This window comes from Hoplias malabaricus, chromosome 13 (assembly GCF_029633855.1).
Source record: "Hoplias malabaricus isolate fHopMal1 chromosome 13, fHopMal1.hap1, whole genome shotgun sequence".
In the NCBI taxonomy this organism is placed as follows: Eukaryota; Metazoa; Chordata; class Actinopteri; order Characiformes; family Erythrinidae; genus Hoplias; species Hoplias malabaricus.
Genome location: NC_089812.1, coordinates 26,565,655 through 26,589,666, shown reverse-complemented (window position 1 = coordinate 26,589,666; position 24,012 = coordinate 26,565,655). Strand labels below are relative to the sequence as shown.

General features: G+C 37.5%; 1 protein-coding gene across 2 annotated transcripts; it reads right to left on the bottom strand.

The window, feature by feature from the left end:
• Nucleotides 1–3,668: 3,668 nt before the first annotated feature.
• On the bottom strand, nt 3,669–18,432 carry LOC136665076 (transmembrane protease serine 9-like). Of its 2 annotated transcripts, XM_066642633.1 has the most exons (17): nt 18,361–18,432; nt 17,741–17,761; nt 16,370–16,529; nt 15,992–16,260; nt 15,054–15,199; nt 14,655–14,958; nt 13,712–13,924; nt 11,889–12,051; nt 11,511–11,779; nt 10,277–10,422; nt 9,878–10,181; nt 8,937–9,149; nt 7,705–7,791; nt 5,765–5,936; nt 5,427–5,680; nt 5,215–5,315; nt 3,669–4,449 (listed from the first exon to the last, which is right to left on the bottom strand). In XM_066642633.1, the coding sequence occupies exons 1-17, from the start codon at nt 18,413–18,415 to the stop codon at nt 4,162–4,164; spliced, it is 3,165 nt and encodes a 1,054-aa protein (XP_066498730.1). In that variant the 5' UTR covers nt 18,416–18,432; the 3' UTR covers nt 3,669–4,161. The 2 variants fall into 2 exon arrangements, with proteins under 2 accessions (XP_066498730.1, XP_066498731.1); XM_066642634.1 differs by lacking the exons at nt 3,669–4,449; nt 5,215–5,315; nt 5,427–5,680; nt 5,765–5,936; nt 7,705–7,791 and adding an exon at nt 8,374–8,493.
• Between the last annotated feature and the right edge of the window lie 5,580 nt (nt 18,433–24,012).

Sequence of the window (24,012 nt, the reverse complement as noted above, 5' to 3'; positions counted from 1 at the left end):
CCATTTGAACTGGTGTGAATAGATTTTCCTCACTTGGACACGTGTAAAGACGGATACAAGTATATCTTGGTAATCATTGGTCACTTTACTCGTTTTGCCCAGGCTTATGCCAGCACCTCTAAGTCTGCCACTTAACAGTGAGTGATCATATATTTAACAATTGTGCCTTGAAGTTTGGACTGCCGGCACGGATACACCATGATCAGGGTGGCGAATTTGAGAATCAACTCTTTTCCCAGTTGAAAAAGAACACCTTATCACCCACAAGGAAACGGGCAGGTTGAACCTTTCAACCAAACACTAATACAAATGTTAAAGACACTTACTGATCAGCATAAATTAAGCTGGAAAGGATCCCTGAACAAGTTGATCTATGCATATAACTGCACAAGATGTGAGGTAACTGGTTTTTCCCCTTTTTACCTAATGTTTGGACAGTCCCCAAGGTTACTTATTGATCTCCTGTTTGGTCTCACCACTGAGACAGGGAAAACAGACCACTGAACATACATGGAGAAATGGAAACAAGAAATGCAGGAGGCACATGAAGTATGGGAGAATGCAAAGAAGGCAGCAGAAAGAAGTAAAAAAACATTATGATGGAAAGTAGGAAGCGCTGTGCTATGTCCTGGTGATTGAGTCCTTGTTCGAAACCTGACACCTAGGGGAGGAATTGGAAAGCTTCATAATCACTGGGAACAGGATATTCATGTTGTGATCCGTCAGGTTGCAGAAGGCTTCCCGGTGTATGAAGTCAAGCCCGAGCAAGGAAGAGGAAGATCAAGAATCATGCATCGCAACCTGTTGCTGCCGTGTGATTACTTACCTCTGGAAACTCAAAAGCACCACCAAAGCAGGAGAGAAGAAGGATGAATGAGACAGAGACAGAAAATGCAGATCAGGAAGAGGAAGATGATGAAGAGGAATGGGTGTACTATTACAAACCAGTAATACAGTCTCAAATGCCCCATGCAGACGGAGTGATTGAGCATGCAGACTCACAACAGGACAGTGGTCAGGAGAAATAAAATTTGAGTGATGATGAATTGATTGAAGAAAGGCTCATAGCAAACACAGATAAGTCTGAAATACAGCAGAAAAATGTGCCACAGGAGGAGGACTATCAGGACTTAGATGGAAGCTTAGTTGGAAAAACGGTGGATAAAACTTCAGCATTCCAACATCCAGAGCCATGCAGAGAAGAAAGAGAACAGCTATATGGTGCACCAAGGAGGGAAAGACGAGCCCCTAAAGTCTTCACCTATGATCAACTTGGGATTGTTACAGTTTTTATACTGATGTTTTTTACCTGTGTATATTTTTCAACAATATTAATTCTCAATGAAGCTGCTGAGAGTGAAGCTGTGCGTCCGAGCATCTTTATTGATTTAACCCCCGCTTTTCAGGGTGTATCACATATGAGTACGGCTGAATTTTAAGAGAACAGCCTTGGAACTGTAGCTCACGATTTTCATGCCGAGCAATGGCTCGAACCTGGTGGAATAAGGTGGAAAACAATAGAGTGACATCTGATGCAGTGTCCAGCAGGGCCTCATGCATTAGCCTTCCTTCCACAATGGTGGAGAAGTAGAACCTCCGAAAATCCAATTTGGTTCCCTGAAGGACCTTTCAGTGTGGGGCTTTTTAAAGAGGCATTTTTTTGTAAATGAGAGAAAAAATGCAAGGGTTGTTATTATTAATGTTTATCTTATGAAATGTATTTTAATTTTTATCTGAACTGTGTTAATTCTCAGTGTTCGTTGATTTTTATTAGTCATGTCCAGGTCCACTCAGTCAGTGAATCACCCCAGTGTGCTCAGTGCCACTAGGATGGAGATGAACACTTGCTCCCTCTGAGACATGAAACGCCTATTTGTTTTTTTTTTTATCTGCCACTGATGCAACAAACAGTTTAGTGAGTTAGAAAACAGATTTGTGTGCTAGTAGGCATACTTGAACAATGATGCGGGAAGTACGACACACCCAGAGTGAACAAGGCCAATGGCTTTTCTAAGATTCCATTTCCTCAGATGACTAAGGCTTCACCTGGAATTGAAAGTGTGATTTCCTAGAAATAGGGCCAATACTTAGACAGCAGTGCCACTTGCATGCCCTTCAATTTTCCAAGCACTGACATAAAATTGCACCATATCAAAATTCATTCATTCATTCATTCATTCATTCTTTCATTCTTTGTCTGTAACCGCTTATCCAATTCAGGGTCGCGGTGGGTCCAGAGCCTACCTGGAATCATTGGGCGCAAGGCGGGAATACACCCTGGAGGGGGCGCCAGTCCTTCACAGGGCCATATAAAAATTTATAATTTTATTATTATTGTAATTATTATTACTACTACTTCCAGAGTGTGGCACTGCAGGTAGTGTTGCTACCACACAGCTCCATGGTCCTTTTTTTGATCCTCACCTCTAATCACTGTGTGTGTGGGTTATATTGTGCACTATAAAAGGAACACAAAGCACTGCAAGTTGTAGTATACAAAGTGTGTATACTACTAGGCCCAAAGTATCCCATTATTCCTACTTATTTATGCAACAGTAAACACAAGCCGTGGCGGCACGGTGGCAGAGCAGGTAGTGTCGCAGTCACACAGCTCCAGGGACCTGGAGGTTGTGGGTTCGATTTATTAGTGGATTAGGCGTGAGTGAATGTGTGTGTTGCCCTGTGAAGGACTGGCGCCCCTTCCAGGGTGTATTCCCGCCTTGTGCCCAATTATTCCAGGTAGGCTCTGGACCCACCGTGACCCTGAACTGGATAAGGGATACATATAATGAATGAATAATATAACAGAAAACATGGCTGGGTTATAGTACAAAGCTATAAGCCAGGAGCATATAACAGAAAATACAGAAACATATATAGATATAATTGATAATAAAAACAGACAAACAAGCAATTTAAACTCTTTGTACGAATTTGCTTAATCCCAATTTTTGCCCCAAGCCATAAGGCTGTGCATTTAGCTGTGGACTTTGATGATGTTTTTAAGAGTTTAAACTTAACATTAACAAACAGGTTAATTCTCAGAATTTATTAAAGCCAGAACACCCAAGAGTAAATTGTCTGCTCAGTGAACTAACTGAGGCTGTAACTGCACTTAACTGTTTTACATGCAGTACAGATTTATCAACCAAATAGTAGATTAACCAAAAATTGGTTTCGGTTTTAAAATGTTGGCATTATATAGCAGATGTATTTTGGTCTAATTTAAGTAATTATATTTGGCTGTTTCTGTGCATGTCCTTGGTCTCTGCTGCCATCTTCAGAACAATGTACTGTATGGCGTACATACAAAAGGAATATGAAGTTGTGAAGACACACAAACAACTGGAAGTAAAATAATAAAACTGAAGATAAAATAAGCAAAACAAGGTCAAAAGATTATCAAGATCTACCATTCTTATTCTGCAGCCCCCTGGATTGCATAGAAGTCTAAGTGGAGGGGTCCACAAATCACAATGGCTATTTTGATTTATACCTCGCTAATGATATTTAAACATCAAAAAGGGACTGTGTTCTGTTGCCAACATGGTAAGATCATTTTTACTTTATATTATTCATTTTAATTATTATTAGAATTTTTGGAGTTAACTAAAGGTCAACAGAAAATAAGCAAAAATGAGAATATAGACTCTGGGGCTCCTGATTAAGGCAAGGCAAATTTATTTATAGAGCACAGTTTGTACACAATGGCAATTCAAAGTGCTTCACAGAGTGATACAGACAGATTACAGTAGAATTTAAAAAGTAAAATAAAAACAATTAAAAAGTATAAAATAGAATTAAAAATAAAAAATAAAAAAGCCAGGTAGACATTGTCAAATTGTCAAGCCTCAGAAATCAATCTCGATTTGCTTTAGATCTGTAATTCATGTTTGTTCCAGGGCATTATTTCACCGTGTGAAGACAACTGAATCCTATGGATCAGAAATAAGAGCTGTGAAGAAGACATTACTGTAAAATAAAAATAGACTAATAAAAAGAAAACTGTTATTCAAAGAAAGAAGCTGTTAATACCCTTTTAATAAAGGAAAATCAGTAACTGGGAAGTTGTCTCTAAGTTTTGCACAGCACAGTATTAGTTTTGAACTAGGGTTGAAATTATATTCTCCTGATTATTTCTGGGAACTTACATCATTGCTCTTAACTGAGTGCTTGAATAAAAGCAGGAATTGACAGAAGAATGAGAGAGGAAAATGAGAGGAATGAAGATGCTTTTGAGCCGAGAGGTTTGATGGTGGTGGACACAGATGTGGTGTTGGCTTTGGGAGGGAAGGTACCCACTTTGGCCGCCAGGAAGGATGCAAAGGCTGCAGTTTTACTAAATACCGCAACACTTCGCACGGCACGAGACTTGGTATTCAAGGTCAAAACTGCAGCCTGGACCCATGACTGTCCAATCTTACACATCAGAGGACCTCCTGTATCAGTCTGAGTGAGGGAGAGAAATAAGTTATAAACCAGTGCAGTAGACACAGATTTTGCCCACACTTTAAAAAGGCTTTGACACAGTATACCTTCTATACATTTAACTTAAGGGTCACATGATAGGTTACAAGATGGGGAGGTTATTTAAATGTTATGGGGTGGTTTCCAAGACAAGGATTAAACTTAGTCCTGGACTGCACAGCATTTTGAAATGTGATTTTCCATTGGAAGTAGGGTATAGTCCAGGACAAGGCTTAATCTCTGTCTGGGAGACCACCCCAAAAATTCTTAACACTTAGTTCTCAGACAAAATTTAAATATCTATTAAAGGTCACAGGTATCTGAAAGTACTATATCATTATGCAACAAAACTTATCAGGCATCTTCATTTATATAAATTATTTTAACATACTTTACTAACTGACTTATTTTAAGACAATTGTTAAAAATGATCATCTAAATATTTTGTAGAATTGAAACTGTGTCCATAACCATGACACTTTTTACAGATTGTGTGTGTGTAATGTGATGATTTTAATGTACCACTAAGCAATGAGGGAATGAAAGGAATGTGAAACCTTTGCTTTGAAAACAATTCACACCTCTCTACAGAGAAGACTGTCCCTGCAGCTTTTAAAAATTATTCATAAGAAATCATTTATAACAAAATGTCATTACAAAATTAACACTAAAAAACAATAAAAAAAAACATTTCTCCAGCTGTCTTTCAAAGACCGTTTGGTATGGAAGTTAATGAATTGTTATTACCTGTTCTAAAGGCATGACTCCTGTGCAGATGCTGGTGTCAGATGTAGATGCATTCCCACAGTCCAGTATAGTAGTGTTGAACTGCTGAAGAGTTTGTTCAGCTACAGCACAAAGAGAAATATAATGAGGAAAAGAAGTGAAGATTGGTGATTCTTTGTAATGACTTGGAATGAGACATTTTGTGAGTTTTTCACAGACAACAAAAACCATACCTCCTCCTCCCGAGCCCCACCCAGAGGCCCAGCACGGAGTGTTAATGGGAAAGCTGTTGTCCCCCAGGTCCACACATATAGGCTGAATGAAATCAGAAAGTGTTGGCTTGCGGGACAGCTCTAGCACTGCTACGTTGTTTGCTGTACCATCGCTCAGTGAGATGTTTTTTACACTGATAGCGACCTCATTAGGGTTGGAGCCGTTCTGTTTGAGCCGGCCCAGAATTACAGTCCAGTCAGAAGCATTGGAGGAGCTGTAAAGTAAGGTGCATCTCTTCAGACTTTAGAGCTAGCACTGATGTGTTTTAATGTACAGTTCCTAATTCTAAAATTGTTACCTAGAGAGGCAGGCAGCAGAGCTCATGACAAACTGCTCAGCTACCAGTGTTCCTCCACAGACATGAGTACCATTACTCTGCAGACTAACCATCCATGGCCACACACCTGAAGAAGCCAGGGAGTTGCCACCTTCAGTAATGGTATTCAGTTTGGCATTGCCACACACCACAGCTGGAGAGAGACAAAATTCAAAACTTCATTTTTGCATTTGCATTGTGCCTTAAACTCAACCCTACACATTTAAAAATTATGGTTCTACAGAGGTTCTTTAGTAAAGAACATGGCTATATATGTATTTCTTGTTTCAGTTTAATGTCACTCATTTATGAACAAAAACAAGCAGTTGGATGGACGTAAGAAATTATACATAATAGGGTTAGATCAAAGTGAGTGTGTCACTTTAAACTGGGTTCATGTTAAAGTACCCCATTAAACCTTAAACTTAGCAAGCAGAAGATTGTTGCATGTACAGAGAACACATTACATGCACAAAAAATAACAACTGCCTTTTGCAAGGGTAAAACAGTCCTGTAGCTAGAGGTGTTACTGCCTAGCTGTTTAGATTTTACTTTGGATTGTACTGCAGTCATAAAAGGGGCTTAGACTATTAGAATTGATGGGGTTTTATGCATGTTACTGAATTTATGGCCCCAGGGAACGTCTCCAGATACAGTTGTTCAAAATGTGGTCACCCTAAGTTGCAGTGCCCAGCTGCGCAGCCCTTTTTTCTGTGGGTCGTGGATAATGTGCACTGTTCACGTGCTGAGCTGGTGGTCGGAAGGTGCTCAGCTAGAGAACCAATCGGAACACTCTGTCGGTTGCCTCGTGACGGCGCCACCTGGACCTGCTGCTGCACGGAGTTGAGGACAGCGCAGCGGAGTAAAGGATATCAGCAAACTCTTAGATACTACAAGCTTTATGACGGACAATTTCTTTATCATTATTTCTACCGTGCGTCCACGAGACTGTGAGTTTTAAGATAACGTTGTTTACTCAGTTTAGCCTTAATAATCACTGCTTTAGTTACTGGAAAGAAGGAGAGTCGAGCTAGTTTCTGTTAAACACTCGGTGCATCTGTCGCGGCAGTACGGTGCTTTGTGCGCTGTTAGAGAGGTAGCCTCTGTGTGATTAATGCGACATAGAGACGCGTGTAGTCTTAAATGGACAGTATCTTGTTTTAGCACTCTAGCAATTATAATAGTTACTTCTATATTTCTAATGTCATTAATTTACTAAAACAGATAATCTATATCTGCAGCAGTTAAGCTTTTGTAAAAACTTGTTTTTAATGTCAGATTGTTGAATGCCTTGCATAGTATAATTAGATTATAATTCAGTATTAGCGGCAGCATGGTGGTGCAGCAGGTTAGTGTCGCAGTCACACAGCTCCAGGCACCTGGAGGTTGAGGGTTCGATTCCAGCTCCGGATGACTATCTGTTGTCACCGTGTCTGCGTGGGTTTACTCCCACGGTCTAAAAAAAACACGTTGGTAGGCGTGTGTATATGTTGCCATGTGGCGGCCTGGCGCCTCCTCCAGGTTGTGTTCCCGCCTTGCACCCAATGATTCCAGGTAGGCTCTGCGACCCAGAAATGGATAAAGGTTACAGATAATGGATGAATGATAATTTGGGATTACAATTTTCTGTGATGTACACACTATTATTTGTCCATTGCACTGATTTGATACTTGTGTATATCCTGTTTATTTCTGTTCATAGAAACCACAGGTTTAGATTTAATCGCAGATTTAATCAAGCTGATATTGAGTGGCATGTATATAAGAGTGTGTTAATAAACCAACGGTCTTCCTGTTCTTGTTGTACAACCTGAGGTGATTGCTAAATTACTACATCAGCACTAGTCTACATCAGTCACGTATTGGACTCAATCACAACACCCTCTAAAACAACAGTGAAGAGAAAATGCTTATAGTCTTACGTGAAGCAGCTACTGTGGGGACAATCTTCGTTGTAGAGGTAGAAGCTCTGGTTGTTGATACTGTAGTGTTTGAAGAAACAGTTGTAGCTGCAGAAGTTGAGAAGGCAATGAGAGTTGTGGTTGTGAGAATAGGGGTTGCCATAGGATTAATCAAGCTAAACTGGCTATGTTTTAAGAACAGAGATCGGGATGAGAAAATTTACATATTTTCATTTCTGTGACAGGCTCTTTGTTTACTGAAATATGTAATATGTGTTTTCCTTTCTATGTTCCAGTCAGTCACCATTGTTACAGAGTAACATAGAAATACAGCACTTAGTAATGAGATTACATTTTCAATAGAGTAAAACAAAACATAATCTCACAGTTTACAGTTTTAATGAATTAAGTTTTATAAACTACTCCAACACTGTATGGCACACCAAAATATTTTGCTTCAGATATAGATTTTAGCGTTGGGTTACATGTTATATATGTAGAAAATCTTACGTGAAGTTGTATTTGCGGGTAAAGTGTTAATTGTAGCTGTGTCTGCAGTGGTTGCAGTAGTTGTACTAAGAGTAGGCAGGCCTGTACAAGACACACTCAGATCCCCGTCAGTGCCACTGGAACTGTATTTGACGAAGCCTGGCTGGTTGCTGGTGATCTGCTGCTTGATCCAGTTCTCATATTCAGACACTCTGGTATACACACCAGGGAAATTTGGCAGAGCACATCCCTCACCAAAGCTCACAATCCCAGCCTGCACCCAAACGCCACCCTATTATTGAAGCACCTTAGGGCACAGATCTGGAATGCAGACAGTTGTCAGGCACTCGCATGTTGTGTCTACAAAGCCTTGTTGTTGTAACACGTACAGAATGAGGCCTGGGACTATCTTGCTGAAATAACCAAGGACTTCCCCTGGTGGTAGTCAGGATGGCATAAGTCTGACAGATATTGATTTTGCACATATCGCTGATAACAGTCTAGTTTGTTCCTTTTGCCAGAAGCGTTAGAGGAGCTGTAAAGTAAGGTGTATCCCTTCAGATTTTAGAGCTAGCACTAATGTGTTTTAATGTACAGTTCCTAATTCTAAAATTGTTACCTAGAGAGGCAGGCAGCAGAGAATGTACTGCAGTCATAAAAGGGGCTTAGACTATTAGAATTGCATGGGTTTTATGCGTGTAAAGACTTTCTGGCCACAGGGAACATTTCCAGGTAGAATAAATAGAAAATGCTTATAGTCTTACTTGAAGCAGCTACTGTGGGGACAATCTCAGTTGTAGAGGTAGAAGCTCTGGTTGTTGGTACTGTAGTGTTTGTAGAAACAGTTGTAGCTGCAGAAGTTGAGAAGGCATTTAGAGTTGTAGTTGTGAGGATAGGGGTTGCCATAGGGACAGTCGTATTTGTTTGGAGTGTGGATGACACTAGGGTTGTAGCAGCAGCTGGATTTGTGAAAGTTTCTGTTGTGATGTGTCAATGGAAAACAAAACAGAAGTTGGTAAAGAGGCTGGATAGACAGATGAAGATTGGTGTAATGTCAAAAAAAAAACAAGGAGAAAAAAAATGGGACATCACTGAGAAAGGAAAAAATACAGAACAACGAGTGGAGGGAGTGCGCATAGCTACGAATATACTTAGATAACATTTGAAGCTCCATTTGGTTGTAGATGAAATGCATTATATATTATTGCTTTCCAAAGAAAAAAGGTAAATCCCAAACAGAGAAAGTACCGAAGGCAAAACTGCTTTTAAGAGCTAAAGGTGACAAATTCTACTCATTTTCCATTAGTTAACACACTTCAAAATGAAATATTTGTGATGTACTTTGGTCTAAATACCACAAGGATTAATCAAGCTAAACTGGCTATGTTTTAAGAACAGAGATCGGGATGAGAAAATTTACATATTTTCATTTCTGTGACAGGCTCTTTGTTTACTGAAATATTTAATATATATTTTCCTTTCTATGTTCCAGTCAGTCACCATTGTTACAGAGTAACATAGAAATACAGCACTTAGTAATGAGATTACATTTTCAATAGAGTAAAACAAAATACAATCTCACAGTTTATAGTTTTAATGAATTAAGTTTTATAAACTACTCCAACACTGTATGGCACACCAAATATTTTGCTTCACATATAGATTTTAGTGATGGGTTACATAATATATATGTAGAAAATCTTACGTGAAGCTGTATTTGCGGGTAAAGTGTTAATTGTAGCTGTGTCTGCTGTGGTTGCAGTAGTTTTACTAAGAGCAGGCAGGCCTGCACAAGACACACTCAGATCCCCGTCAGTGCCACTGGAACTGTATTTGACGAAGCCTGGCTGGTTGCTGGTGATCTGCTGCTTGATCCAGTTCTCATATTCAGACACTCTGGTATACACACCAGGGAAATTTGGCAGAGCACATCCCTCACCAAAGCTCACAATCCCAGCCTGCACCCAAACGCCACCCTGTTTGCTGACCAGTGGACCTCCAGAGTCTCCCTGCACAGAGGCAGATAGATGTTAATGTTTATATTGAACAGCTCTTAATGAAATGAACAATGGTGAAGAGGAAGTGAAGAGACTGGAGAGATTACCTGACAAGAGTCCTTGCCCCCTGCCAACAATCCAGCACATAACATGTTGTTTGTGATTCGTCCAACTCCATATAAGCAGTTACATTTCCTGTTTCCAATTACTGGGACTTGCACTTCCTGCAGGGTCATGGGAGTTGGAAGACTTACTGTGGAAATACACATCAAACATTGTTTTAACATGACCAACACTGAACCATGCACATTTTATTGCAAAGTTTACTAGACTTTATTATATTATTAAGTGTGTAGCCTGAACTCTACCTAGACTAGCTTGCACACATTAACACAGATATAATTCTGTACATCATTTGATGTACTATGGAAAATGCCATGTTTGGATAAACTAAACATGAACTTGCATTTTATTCATCAGTGTACTACATACCACAAAATATGTCTTACCCCTTTAAGCCACCCATGGTAGTAAACACAAACACACAAACTACAAACTTGTTCCTAGAAATGGACATTTTTATGGACATTAGTTGGTAATGTAATCTTCTATTTAATTTATCTAATATCTAATCATCTAGGAAATTCTTTTAAAGACAATTACATGTCTAGTTCATAGCCTTTGTTAAAAAGAGCCATGACTGGTGCCATTAAAAACATACTTGCTTTGTTAAAGACAGAGTAGGTGATTTATCTTAAAAACATGCAATGGGATATTGTGCCTTTTGTTTAGCTGACCCTTGCCTTTAGAATGCCTTTCTTGAGTATGTAAGGGTTCAAAAGATTATAATATATAATGTATTATAATACAGTATGACAATAAGAACAACAACAACAAAAAAATAATAATAATAATAATCGTTATTGTCTTCATGCATGTTTTAAACCAATGCATATTTTAGTTCATTGTTTATTAATTAATTAATTTATTCTTCATTTAACACATTAGACAAAGGGCTTAGACAACTTCAGCCTCAGATGTGTTGACAATATATTTCCTTTCATAATAAGACAGTTTCAATGAATAGTCATTGTCTGTTTTGTTTTTTAGCTTGTGAATGGAACCTTTGTTTCAGAGTGTCTTTTATTCCCATATTGTCAGTGTTCAATGTAATCAAATAACATTAATCTTTAATCTGCAATCGTATATCCATTCACACATGCTCACAAGTTTAAAAAACCCCCAGGGACAGCCACAGATTGAAAGGACACAAAGGATAAATCCTTTTTTTCATTTGGTGCATACGACCCTTATTTTCCCTGTAGATCTTTAATTTCTCACCTCCAGAATCAGTGTCTCCCCAGCCAGTGACCCATGTCAGAGTGCCATTGAAGAATGAGCTTCCAGTTGCAGCCAGACACACAGGTTTAATAAAAGGAGTGAATGTAACACTAGAGTTCAACTGAAGCAGGGCAATGTCATTGTCTTCAGTAGCTGAATTGTAGCTGGGATGTATGATGACTCGAGTAACCGATATTGACACTACATTTGAAGTAGGAATACCCAGTGACTGCTCACCCAGAGAAACGGTCCACGGTGAAGGATCATCGCTGGAAAAAAAGGTGATTAATAATTAAATGATCAAATCTCCTACATGGTTTTATATTTGTCATTACAATATCAAAAGTATCTGTTTGTAATTTTTATCCTGTGTGACACCTTCCAAAGCAGTGAGCTGCTGTTAGAACCCAGTCAGAATTGATGAGGGATCCACCGCAGAAATGGAGACCATAAGCCTGCAGGCTAACTTGCCATGGCCAGGAACCTGGGGTAGCATTCTGTCCTCCTACAATCTTTGTGTTTAGGGGTGCGACACCACACACTGACAATGAAAGAAGAGCAACATTTTAGTTAAATGTCTTTACTGTGTTTGTATAAAGAGAATATCATGACATATGTCAAATGTGCCAGACACATCCAGAACTAGTAGTATTTGGGAAGAACGTTTCGGAGATCATTTTCTTAATTTCTATGAATTACAACAGCACTATTTATTGTGTTATGAACAGTGCATGGCTGTGGTAATTTGATTTTAAAAACACAAAAATTTGGGTCACTTTTTAAAATGCAATAAAAAAATCTTTGATTTGTTAATTCTCTTGAAAATGTATTTAACTGACAATTCGTAAAGTATAAATATCTAAAGCCTTCACTGAACTACATGACTGTATTTTGTGAACATAAACACATATGCCTGCAACACACCAAATAACAGTAGCATGTTTACCACTGTGTAAAGCCACTTTTCCATTTAATTACACTATTTAATAATTTGGAAACTAAAGATACCAATTGTTGAAGTTGCATGGGGAATCTATGTGCATGCTTTCTTAATACAAAGGGAAGCATATCAATACCAAAATAAAAATAATTAATATGCAAAACAACATTCATTCATTATCTGTAACCGCTTATCCAATTCAGGATCACGGTGGGTCCAGAGCCTACCTAGAATCATTGGGCGCAAGGCAGGAATACACCCTGGAGGGGGCGCCAGTCCTTCACAGGGCAACACACACACACACACCCCCCTACGGACACTTTTGAGTAACCAATCCACCTGTAACACACCAACTCCTCACAGACAGTCACCCGGAGCGGGAATCAAACCCACAACCTCCAGGCCCCTGGAGCTGTGTGACTGCGACACTATCTGCTGCACCACCATGCCGCCCTGCAAAACAACAGTGTAGTTTTGATTTAAATGTTCCACATGCACATTGAAGTTTGAGCTGAAAATTAAAAGGCAGATTAAATAATTCGATTTACATTTGCGATTTGGTAGATTTCTTTTGATAGTTAATTTACACTGAGCTTTGAATGCTTTATGAGTATCCGTGTTTTCCAGTTTAAATTAACAGGTTTCATGTGATCATGCAATGATTGTGTCAACATGATAATTAAAGTTTTATTTTAAAATGGTATTGGTACTCTGTGGTTCTGATGTTTTCATAAATATTTCCATAGACACAAGAATTCAGTTCAACAGTTTGTGGTTGCCATTGGAAGATTCTCCTCTTATTGAAACACCTTAGGGCACAGATCTGGAATGCAGACAGTTGTCAGGCACTCGCATGTTGTGTCTACAAAGCCTTGTTGTTGTAGCACGTAAAGAATGAGGCCTGGTACTATCTTGCTGAAATAACCAAGGACTTCCCCTGGTGGTAGTCAGGATGGCATAAGTCTGACAGATATTGATTTTGCACATATCGCTGATAACAGTTTGTTCCTTTTGCCAGAAGCGTTAGAGGAGCTGTAAAGTAAGGTGTATCCCTTCAGATTTTAGAGCTAGCACTGATGTGTTTTAATGTACAGTTCCTAATTCTAAAATTGTTACCTAGAGAGGCAGGCAGCAGAGAATGTACTGCAGTCATAAAAGGGGCTTAGACTATTAGAATTGCATGGGTTTTATGCATGTAAAGACTTACTGGCCACAGGGAACATCTCCAGGTAGAGTAAAGAGAAAATGCTTATAGTCTTACTTGAAGCAGCTACTGTGGGGACAATCTTAGTTGTAGAGGTAGAAGCTCTGGTTGTTGGTACTGTAGTGTTTGTAGAAACAGTTGTAGCTGCAGAAGTTGAGAAGGCATTGAGAGTTGTAGTTGTGAGGATAGGGGTTGCCATAGGGACAGTCGTGTTTGTTTGGAGTGTGGATGACACTAGGGTTGTAGCAGCAGCTGGATTTGTAAAAGTTTCTGTTGTGATGTGTCAATGGAAAACAAAACAGAAGTTGATAAAGAGGCTGGATAGACAGATGAAGATTGGTGTAATGTCAAAAAAAAAAACAAGGAGAAAAAAAATGGGACATCACTGAGAAAGGAAAAAATACAGAACAAACGAGTGGAGGGAGTGCGCATAGCTACAAATATACTTAAATAACATTTGAAGCTCCATTTGGTTGTAGATGAAATGCATTATATATTATTGCTTTCCAAAGAAAAAAGGTAAATCCCAAACAGAGAAAGTACCGAAGGCAAAACTGCTTTTAAGAGCTAAAGGTGACAAATTCTACTCATTTTCCATTAGTTAACACACTTCAAAATGAAATATTTGTGATGTACTTTGGTCAAAATACCACAAGGATTAATCAAGCTAAACTGGCTATGTTTTAAGAACAGAGATCGGGATGAGAAAATTTACATATTTTCATTTCTGTGACAGGCTCTTTGTTTACTGAAATATTTAATATATATTTTCCTTTCTATGTTCCAGTCAGTCACCATTGTTACAGAGTAACATAGAAATACAGCACTTAGTAATGAGATTACATTTTCAATAGAGTAAAACAAAATACAATCTCACAGTTTATAGTTTTAATGAATTAAGTTTTATAAACTACTCCAACACTGTATGGCACACCAAATATTTTGCTTCACATATAGATTTTAGTGATGGGTTACATAATATATATGTAGAAAATCTTACGTGAAGCTGTATTTGCGGGTAAAGTGTTAATTGTAGCTGTGTCTGCTGTGGTTGCAGTAGTTTTACTAAGAGCAGGCAGGCCTGCACAAGACACACTCAGATCCCCGTCAGTGCCACTGGAACTGTATTTGACGAAGCCTGGCTGGTTGCTGGTGATCTGCTGCTTGATCCAGTTCTCATATTCAGACACTCTGGTATACACACCAGGGAAATTTGGCAGAGCACATCCCTCACCAAAGCTCACAATCCCAGCCTGCACCCAAACGCCACCCTGTTTGCTGACCAGTGGACCTCCAGAGTCTCCCTGCACAGAGGCAGATAGATGTTAATGTTTATATTGAACAGCTCTTAATGAAATGAACAATGGTGAAGAGGAAGTGAAGAGACTGGAGAGATTACCTGACAAGAGTCCTTGCCCCCTGCCAACAATCCAGCACATAACATGTTGTTTGTGATTCGTCCAACTCCATATAAGCAGTTACATTTCCTGTTTCCAATTACTGGGACTTGCACTTCCTGCAGGGTCATGGGAGTTGGAAGACTTACTGTGGAAATACACATCAAACATTGTTTTAACATGACCAACACTGAACCATGCACATTTTATTGCAAAGTTTACTAGACTTTATTATATTATTAAGTGTGTAGCCTGAACTCTACCTAGACTAGCTTGCACACATTAACACAGATATAATTCTGTACATCAGTTGATGTACTATGGAAAATGCCATGTTTGGATAAACTAAACATGAACTTGCATTTTATTCATCAGTGTACTACATACCACAAAATATGTCTTACCCCTTTAAGCCATCCATGGTAGTAAACACAAACACACAAACTACAAAGTTGTTCCTAGAAATGGACATTAGTTGGTAATATAATCTTCTATTTAATTTTTCTAATGTCTAATCATCTAGGAAATTCTTTTAAAGACAATTACATTTCTAGTTCATAGCCTTTGTCAAAAAGAGTCATGACTGATGCCATTAAAAACATACTTGCTTTGTTAAAGACAGAGTAGGTGATTTATCTTAAAAACATACAATGGGTTATTGTGCTTTTTGTTTAGCTGACCCTTGCCTTTAGAATGCCTTTCTTGAGTATGTAAGAGTTTGAAAAATTATAATATATCATTTATTATAATACAGTATAATAATAATAATAATAATAATTGTTATTGTCATAATGCATAATTTAAACCAATGCATATGTTAGTTCATTGTTTATTAATTAATTAATTTATTGTTCATTTAACACATTAGACAAAGGATAAATCCCTTTTATCATTTGGTGCATATAACCCTTATTTTCCCTGTTAATCTTTAATTTCTCACCTCCAGAATCAGTGTCTCCCCAGCCAGTGACCCATGTCAGAGTGCCATTGAAGAATGTGCTTCCAGTTGCAGCCAGACACACAGGTCTTATAAAAGAAGTGAATGTCACACTAGAGCTCAACTGAAGCAGGGCAATGTCATTGTCTTTAGTAGTTGAATTGTAGTCGGGATGTATGATGACTCGAGTAACCGATCTTGACACTACATTTGAAGTAGGAATACCCAGTGACTGCTCACCCAGAAAAACGGTCACCAGTGAAGCATTATCACTGGAAAAAAGGTGATTATTTAATTAAATGATCAAATCTCCTACATGGTTTTATATTTTTTATTACAATATCAAAATTATCTGTTTGTAAATTTTATTCTGTGTGACACCTTTCAAAGCAGTGAGCTGCTGTTAGAACCCAGTCAGAATTGATGAGGGATCCACCGCAGAGATTGGTACTAATCTGCAGGGCAACTTGCCATGGCCAGGAACCTGAGGTAGCATTCTGTCCTCCTACAATCTTTGTGTTTAGGGGTGCGACACCACACACTGACAATGAAAGAAGAGCAACATTTTAGTTAAATGTCTTTACTGTGTTTGTATAAAGAGAATATCATGACATATGTCAAATGTGCCAGACACATCCAGAACTAGTAGTATTTTGATAAAGAACGTTTCGGAAATCATTTTTTTCAATTCTATGAATATGTTACAACAGCACTTTATTGTGTTATGAACAGTGCATGGCTGTGCTAATCCTGCACAGAGCAGCTTAGATGTTATTTTTGAACTTTGACAATTCTCTGTGACAAATGTTTGGCAGAAAGTGGTGGGCCATAAACCATGTTTGCTTACAAAGAGAGATTTTGTACCCAATCATGATACTCTTGCCTGTTACCAGTTCACCTCTTTATTAGAGAATATTTTATAATAAAATATTCTATAATAAAAATAGTGAAAATGCATCTAGAATGTTCTATACATGTTCACTCTTATTTTGCCTGTGCAACAACATTTCTGGATTGCATTACATTTGTCAAAATTTACATTAATTTAGTTGTTCAGTGAAAACACAGGAAATTAATACACTTTTATTGTATTAAAAAATTGGAAACCTTAAAGAAATCTGTAGCAATAAAATACAGCACTGGGCAATCTTCAACCTTGCTTTATTTAAATTCCAGTCAAAATTGATATTAAGTAAAAGATTATGTTGTAAAAAAAAAAAAAACTGGCATAAATGTGATCAATATTTAAAGGGTTTTCCTTCTTTTTTTATGGCATTTGTTAGCAGTTCACGTTTATAATTATCGTTTAAAGATTATTAAACTCTAACATTTGAAAGAAATTGAAAATGTAATCTAAGAAATCTAATTAGTAAAGTGTCATTTTAGGAATAAACATTTATACCTAATTAACAATTAATAGTCATTAATCATTTCGCTAAACTATTATTATACAAATTTTACCAAACCAAACTTATATACTGTTGTACTTAAGATGAGGTTTCAACAAATGCTGTGAGTTTGGAATGCCAATGCTCATGCCAGAAACAGTATTTAACCTATGTTTTCAAGTCTTACAATGTACTGACTTTTCAAGATATATTCTATATAACAATATAATATTCATCTGCTCTGAGTAAGTGTGGGTTTAAATAACTACATGAATCAGGAAATGTTTCATTCTGCCTTTCAGATTTTTCTTCTTTGAATATTTTCTTATTTTTTTCTGTGCTATTTTTTTAAGACATAACTTACCATTTGGCTGTGAGCAGCACCCTGTAACAAAACAGAACAAATCTAAAATTAAAACACTCAAACTATCATTCATTCATTCATTATCTGTAACCTCTTATCCAGTTCAGGGTCGCGGTGGGTCCAGAGCCTACCTGGAATCATTGGGCGCAAGACGAAAACACTCAAACAAATAAACTTTAAGATGTTTACACTTATTCCAGAGATGCACCCTAAATAATAGGTTTGATATGTATTAATTGTGTTTAACAGTGTATACATATTTGTTGATCATTCAGATATAAGCCATATATGCACAACAAATAACTATGTTTATTTTATAAACCGTATTTTAGTGCTATGGAACTGTACTTACATATTGGACAGTAATAAAATTTTTATTATTAAAACCAAACAAAATATTAGAAATTATACAGATAAAATGTAATAAGTAGTGATTTAATTTCATCCAGTTATTCCAGTTTAAGATGTAATTCAGTTTCACATTTTGCTTCATTAAATAAATTATTATTTCTCTGTGAATTTGCTAGATGAGTTCTGTTCTTAGTCAGGTTAAATTTCTGTGTTAAAGACTCTGAAAATTAGCAGTAGCCTGTGATAATGTGATAAATGTATAAACGTACCTTTGGCCAGAAAGCCAATGAGGAACACCACACTCACTGTCCGCAGCGTCACCATTGTCACTTAGAATGAAGCTGTCTTACAGCATTACAACTTCCCTTAGCAACTTATCAGCATATGAGACACACCCTCACCTCACTAAATATAACTCATTTATATCCATCTGTCTGAACAGAATTACTACTGTATTTTGTGTAAAGACACACAGCATTAGTCTGATGGCAAATAATATTCATTGAGAACCTCCTTTTAGACCACTCAATGATTGAATTTAAATTCTCCCAGAAATTTTCCAAAGACCAAAGAGAACAAAATATCTCCAGAGATTGTTATTGCAGTAAAATGGGAATAAACACCCTTTTGATGCACTTAAGAAAAAAATATTGTATCAACAAACATTAGGCCGTACTGTGTAAATCATTTCATACAAGAACTCTGAGTCCAGAACTACAGATTTTTCAAAGGCAATATTCTACCCTGTGCAGTTATCCCTTTATATTTTCTATTGTTTTCATTTTCTTTCACCGGACCTTCACTTGTTACTGCCCGGCCTCCCATCATCTTTCACATTTTGTGTAAAGCAATAAAAATCTGAATCCTCTATATTACAGTAAAATAATAAGTAGGCAGGTCCATTACTGGGAATAATTGAGCAAGTGATTTCCCCTAACTGATCACAGGTGAAGGAAGTAAATCAGTCATATTTTGTCATATGAAATGAATCTTGATTGTCCGGATAGTTTACTTGTGCACTGAATGAAGGCCAGGAGGAAATTATTTACATCACTCAGTTTCTCCAATAGTAATGTGTGCCATTTGACAATGTATGCCCATTGTCAACGTACACCAGACTACATGGCAGGGATTTTCGTTAGTGGACTATTCCTTAAAAACTGTAGTAGCGCTGCTGTACCTGATCCACTCGTACAAGCACAATACACACTTATGTCCATCACCCAAATCTTACCTGCATTCTGGGGGTCCTGATCATTGAAGAACAGGGAAGTTAAAAATGATGCAGAAGAACAGATGGAATAAATTATTATTATGGAATTATTCTTGGAATATAATATATTATTATTAAGATGCAGAGGAACAGATGGAATACAGTCTGTAATTGTAGAACTACAAATTGTTCTCTGCATTTAACCCAATCTGTGCAGTGAAACACACATTTATACACACACCAGTGAACACTAGGGGGCAGTGAGCATACATGCCCAGAGCAGGGGGTTAGGTGCCTTGCTCAATGGTACTTCATATATATATATATGTGTGTGTGTGTGTGTGTACAAGGAAAATGGACAGTGAATCAATATTGTTTATAATACAGCATATTTATATTTATGTTGCCCTCTATTTAGAAAAATGAGTCCAATACCACTTTTCACCCATTGTTTGACTAACAGTAAGACTGAGCAACAGTAACCCGTCAATGTCTGTATCTTGAAATGAACATTTATTATCCATATGTTGACCAAAGAAAAAGGAGGTTTTATTACTTACTATATATCTGTTACAAAGTCCAGCATCTCTCCAAAGCTTTAGTGTTAAATCCCCTCCTTTTCAAATGACTGTTCATGTAGAGCTTTACAGAATTATAATGGTCACATTTTAGCTTTCATGTATACACAGTAGACAAACATAATAGGACAAGATTTAGACTAGACGAGCTATGTTTTTTATTATTTCTAAATAAAGAAAAAAGACAGTTACTAAGGCCATTTTGTTCCAGTTACAACTAATTAATCAGCTTTGATCTTGTTCCGGTTTAATTCCTGAGGTGTTCCGCATACATGGTGAGAAACAAGATCTTGATGTTGTCACACTTGTTATCTGATTCAGCTCAAATGCTCAAAAGGTATGATTCTATCTTACTAAAACTATCTATGGATTCATTGTTTTACATATTTTATAGTTTTTCTCAATTGTTTACACACCAATACTGGTACTTGTGACATAATGACCACAAAATGTAACTCATGCACCAAACCCCTGAACCAATTCTGCTAAACTACAAGCACAATTCCTGCTTTACACTCACACTGCAGTTTTAAAAAACACTTTTATCAAGTCACTACACACAATTTTCTGCATTTGGCAGTTTTCATAAAGAAAATCTTGTTTTCACAAGGAACACATTATTATTAAAAATTCTAAAGTTAATTGCCCTATTATGCACAATGCCGCATCACGTGGGAAAACACCTGTCACACATTTTAACAATTAGCAATCAGAGCTTTAACATGAAAGGGCAACAGGTGAGCTCTTCTGTTTTGGAACAGTTCCAACATTGGAAACAGAGGCAGAGCCAGAGGAGTGAGAATAAGAGAATGAGGACAAGGGTGGACAAGGACTGTAACAACGGTCTAACAGTGAGGGGCAAAGAGTACAGCCAAATTTGAGCATACATATACACGTTTGATGGTAGTGTTTTGAATTTGTCATATCAGTGTGTATTTGATGCTCTATTAGAGATATAAGTATATAACAGCTGCGTGTTTTACAGCTTTTCTTGATTGTTTACACACATTTTCTGAAAGCATGCCTCATACTCTGTGAACTCTAAACACAAATAAAAAAAACACACACACAATGGGTAAAACCTCTCAATTCTCCTGCAAAATGAAACATTACTTTCAAAACAATGTTATCTCTTCTCAAAATGGTATTTTATTTTCAGATGACACACAAATCATCGTATGGATAGACATTTATAAAAACCTGTTGAACAATGCTGTGCACAATGTAAAACACTATGATGAATGGAAAACACTTCTTCTCATAATGACTTTGGCTTTTTTTGTTCAGTGTTACATTTATTACAGACAGTACATACATAAATGTGTTGTAAAATATTTTAAAATATTGTTTTTATACACGGTATTTGTGTACCCCACAAACTTGCACATACAAAACAACAGAACAATTAACTGTATACAGTTACAGTAAAAAAAACAACAACAACAAAAAAACTATGCTGCATCCTCTCCTCTGTTTTGGTCTGACCACAGCACCTCATCCACATCACAAGCAATGTTTGGCCAAACAGCAGGTGAAATATCACCTAGCATGGTGAATCCAGCCATGAAAAGCATCAAATGCTATATCTTCACGTGTCTTCCATAGCTCGGAGAAGGGGTATACACGACTTCACAAATACACTGTGAACAGAAGATGTTCCCGTCCACCTTGTGTTGGTAATATTTCAGTTCTGCAATACAAATAGCAAAATACTGTAAATACTGTGTAGAAATACAATGTAAGAATTCATTTCACAAAAACATATTTTATTTGTACAGTCCTACAGAACAGTCCACAGGCGATACTGTACTACTATACTCGTTGAGTACTGAACTGATATGCAGTACTGCAGTTTTCTAGTGAGACTAGATTTCTTACCTATTCTCATTTCGGAAAGTCCGGATGATGGATGCTACAATGTACCTGCTCAAATTTGGCTGTATTCTTTGCCCAGCCTCCCTCATTGTTAGACCAAGTGGCTCAGATCTCTTGAGAGATTACGGTCCATGGCCTTCCTTGTCCTCTTCCTCCCCGTACTCCTCCTCTTACCCTCACTCCTCTGACTCTAGCTCTGCCTCCGTTTCCAATGTTGGCCATTGCTCCAAAACAGAAAAACTCACCTGTTGCCTTTCATGCTAAAGTTCTGATTGCTAATTGTTAATCGGTGTGATAGGTGTTTCCCATGTGATGAGTCAGTGTGCATAGTAGGGCAATTAACTTTAGAATGTTCCTTGAGAAAACAAAAGATTTTCTTCATGAAAATTGTGCCAAATGCAAAAAATTGTGTGTAGTGTTTTGAAAACGTGTGTTTAGAAAAGCATTGTGTGTGTAAAGTAAACTAAACTAAAATGCTTGTAGTTTATCAGAACTGGTTCAGTGGGTTGGTGCGTGAGTTAAATGTTGTGGTCATTGTGTCACAAGTAAAAGTATTTGTGTGTAAACAATTGGGAAAAACTGTAAAACATGAAAGGAATCCGAATGGGAATTAATGGGAATATAACTATGTGCAAGTAAGTCCTATACAATCCCACAATTGATGCATAGTCTCAACACTGTTTGAATGATACATATTTCAGTATTGCCGTCATAATTTAATCACAATAGTGACCACTCCATGTCTATGTCTGATATTGTCATGTGTGTTTCAGAGAGCCCTTGAACTAGAGGTGGCTGCAGAAGAACACCAATTCCTCTTCACTGATGAGGCTGGATTCAAACTAACAAAAAGGTGAAGGAGGGGAACGAATTTTATCGGCCATCGTGCCATTGTTGATGTCCCTGGCCAGCGCAGAGGGAACATCACAATGTCATCCATCACCATGTTACCCTTGGCCCCTAACAACATTCCTGGACACCCTACACAACACTCTCATTCCACCAGATCAGACAGGCGGCCCAGAGCAGCTCAGGTATATTGTCATTTGGGACAATGTAAGTTTCCACTGGGCTGCTCTGGTTTGTGACTGGTTTATCTCCCGCCATATTCTCCGTTCCTCAGTCCTACTGAAATCTGCCCTATAGATGGAAAGTGTATGACCTAAATCCACAAACGTGTATACTCCTCCAAGCTATGGAAGACACGTGGAGATATAGCAATTGATGTTTTTCATGGCTGGATTCAGCATGCTAAGCGATATTTCCCCCGCTGCTTGGCCAGGAAAAACATTGCTTTTGATGTGGATGAGGTGCTGTGGCCAGACAGAAACAGAAGAGAGGATGCAGTATAGTTATTCTTTTATTTTATTATTTTATTTTATTTTATTTATTTACGGTAACTGTATACAGTAAATTCTGTTGTTTTACTGAATGTGCAACTTTGTGTTGGTTGGATGTACACTGTGTACATTGTGTGTCGGAAAAATAAGAAACATTTGTTACAGTGTATTTGTGTGTTCTGAGTGTTTTCCATTCATCGTAGTGTTTTACATTGAGCTCAACAGTGTTCAACTGGTGTTTATAAATGTCTATCCATATGATGGTTTGTGTGTGTCATCTAAAAACAAAAGACCATTTTGAGAAAAGAAAACATTGTTTTGAATTTAAAGTTTCATTTTGCAGGAGAATTGAGAGGTTTGCCCATTGTGGGGTATTTCTTTCTTTCTTTCTTTCTTTCTTTCTTTCTTTATTTATTGTGCGTGTAGAGTTCTGAGTATGAGGCATGCTTTCAGAAAAAGTGTGTAAACAATCGAAAAAAAATGTTATAACTGTCAGTAAAAAAGTCTGAACACTAGATGGAGCTGTAATTTTCTGTTGAGAGCTAAAGTCGCAAACGGCTCTCAAAAAAAAAACTTCTTTTAGCTCACACAAACGGGTAAAAGCCAGCCCAATATAATAATAATAATAATAATAATAATAATAATAATAATAATAATAATACCGTTTTTATCAGTTGGATACACACATTTGTAGCGACATTTCACATACTGTACTTCTCTAGACTAAAATTCAAAGTTCTTACCCATTGACACTAGTCTCAAAAGCCTTATATCGACAGAGAGAAACTCACTTTTGACTGAAAAACTCTACACACACACCTCAAAACTAAACACTCCACACAGAATATTATACACAGACATCAGGTTTGTATGCACACAACCCAGAGTTATACTGTGCGCTGTAAAACACTAAAC

What these genes read in the sequence shown, in the direction of transcription:
- LOC136665076 (XM_066642633.1), bottom strand. Translation starts at nt 18,415, where the DNA reads ATGGTGACGCTGCGGACAGTGAGTGTGGTGTTCCTCATTGGCTTTCTG. An exon ending in CATTGGCTTTCTGGCCAAAG is followed by an intron (nt 17,762 to 18,360) that starts GTACGTTTATAC and finishes GTTTTGTTACAG; the next exon opens with GGTGCTGCTCACAGCCAAAT. An exon ending in GTGGGGCTCGGGAGGAGGAG is followed by an intron (nt 5,316 to 5,426) that starts GTATGGTTTTTG and finishes TTTGTGCTGTAG; the next exon opens with CTGAACAAACTCTTCAGCAG.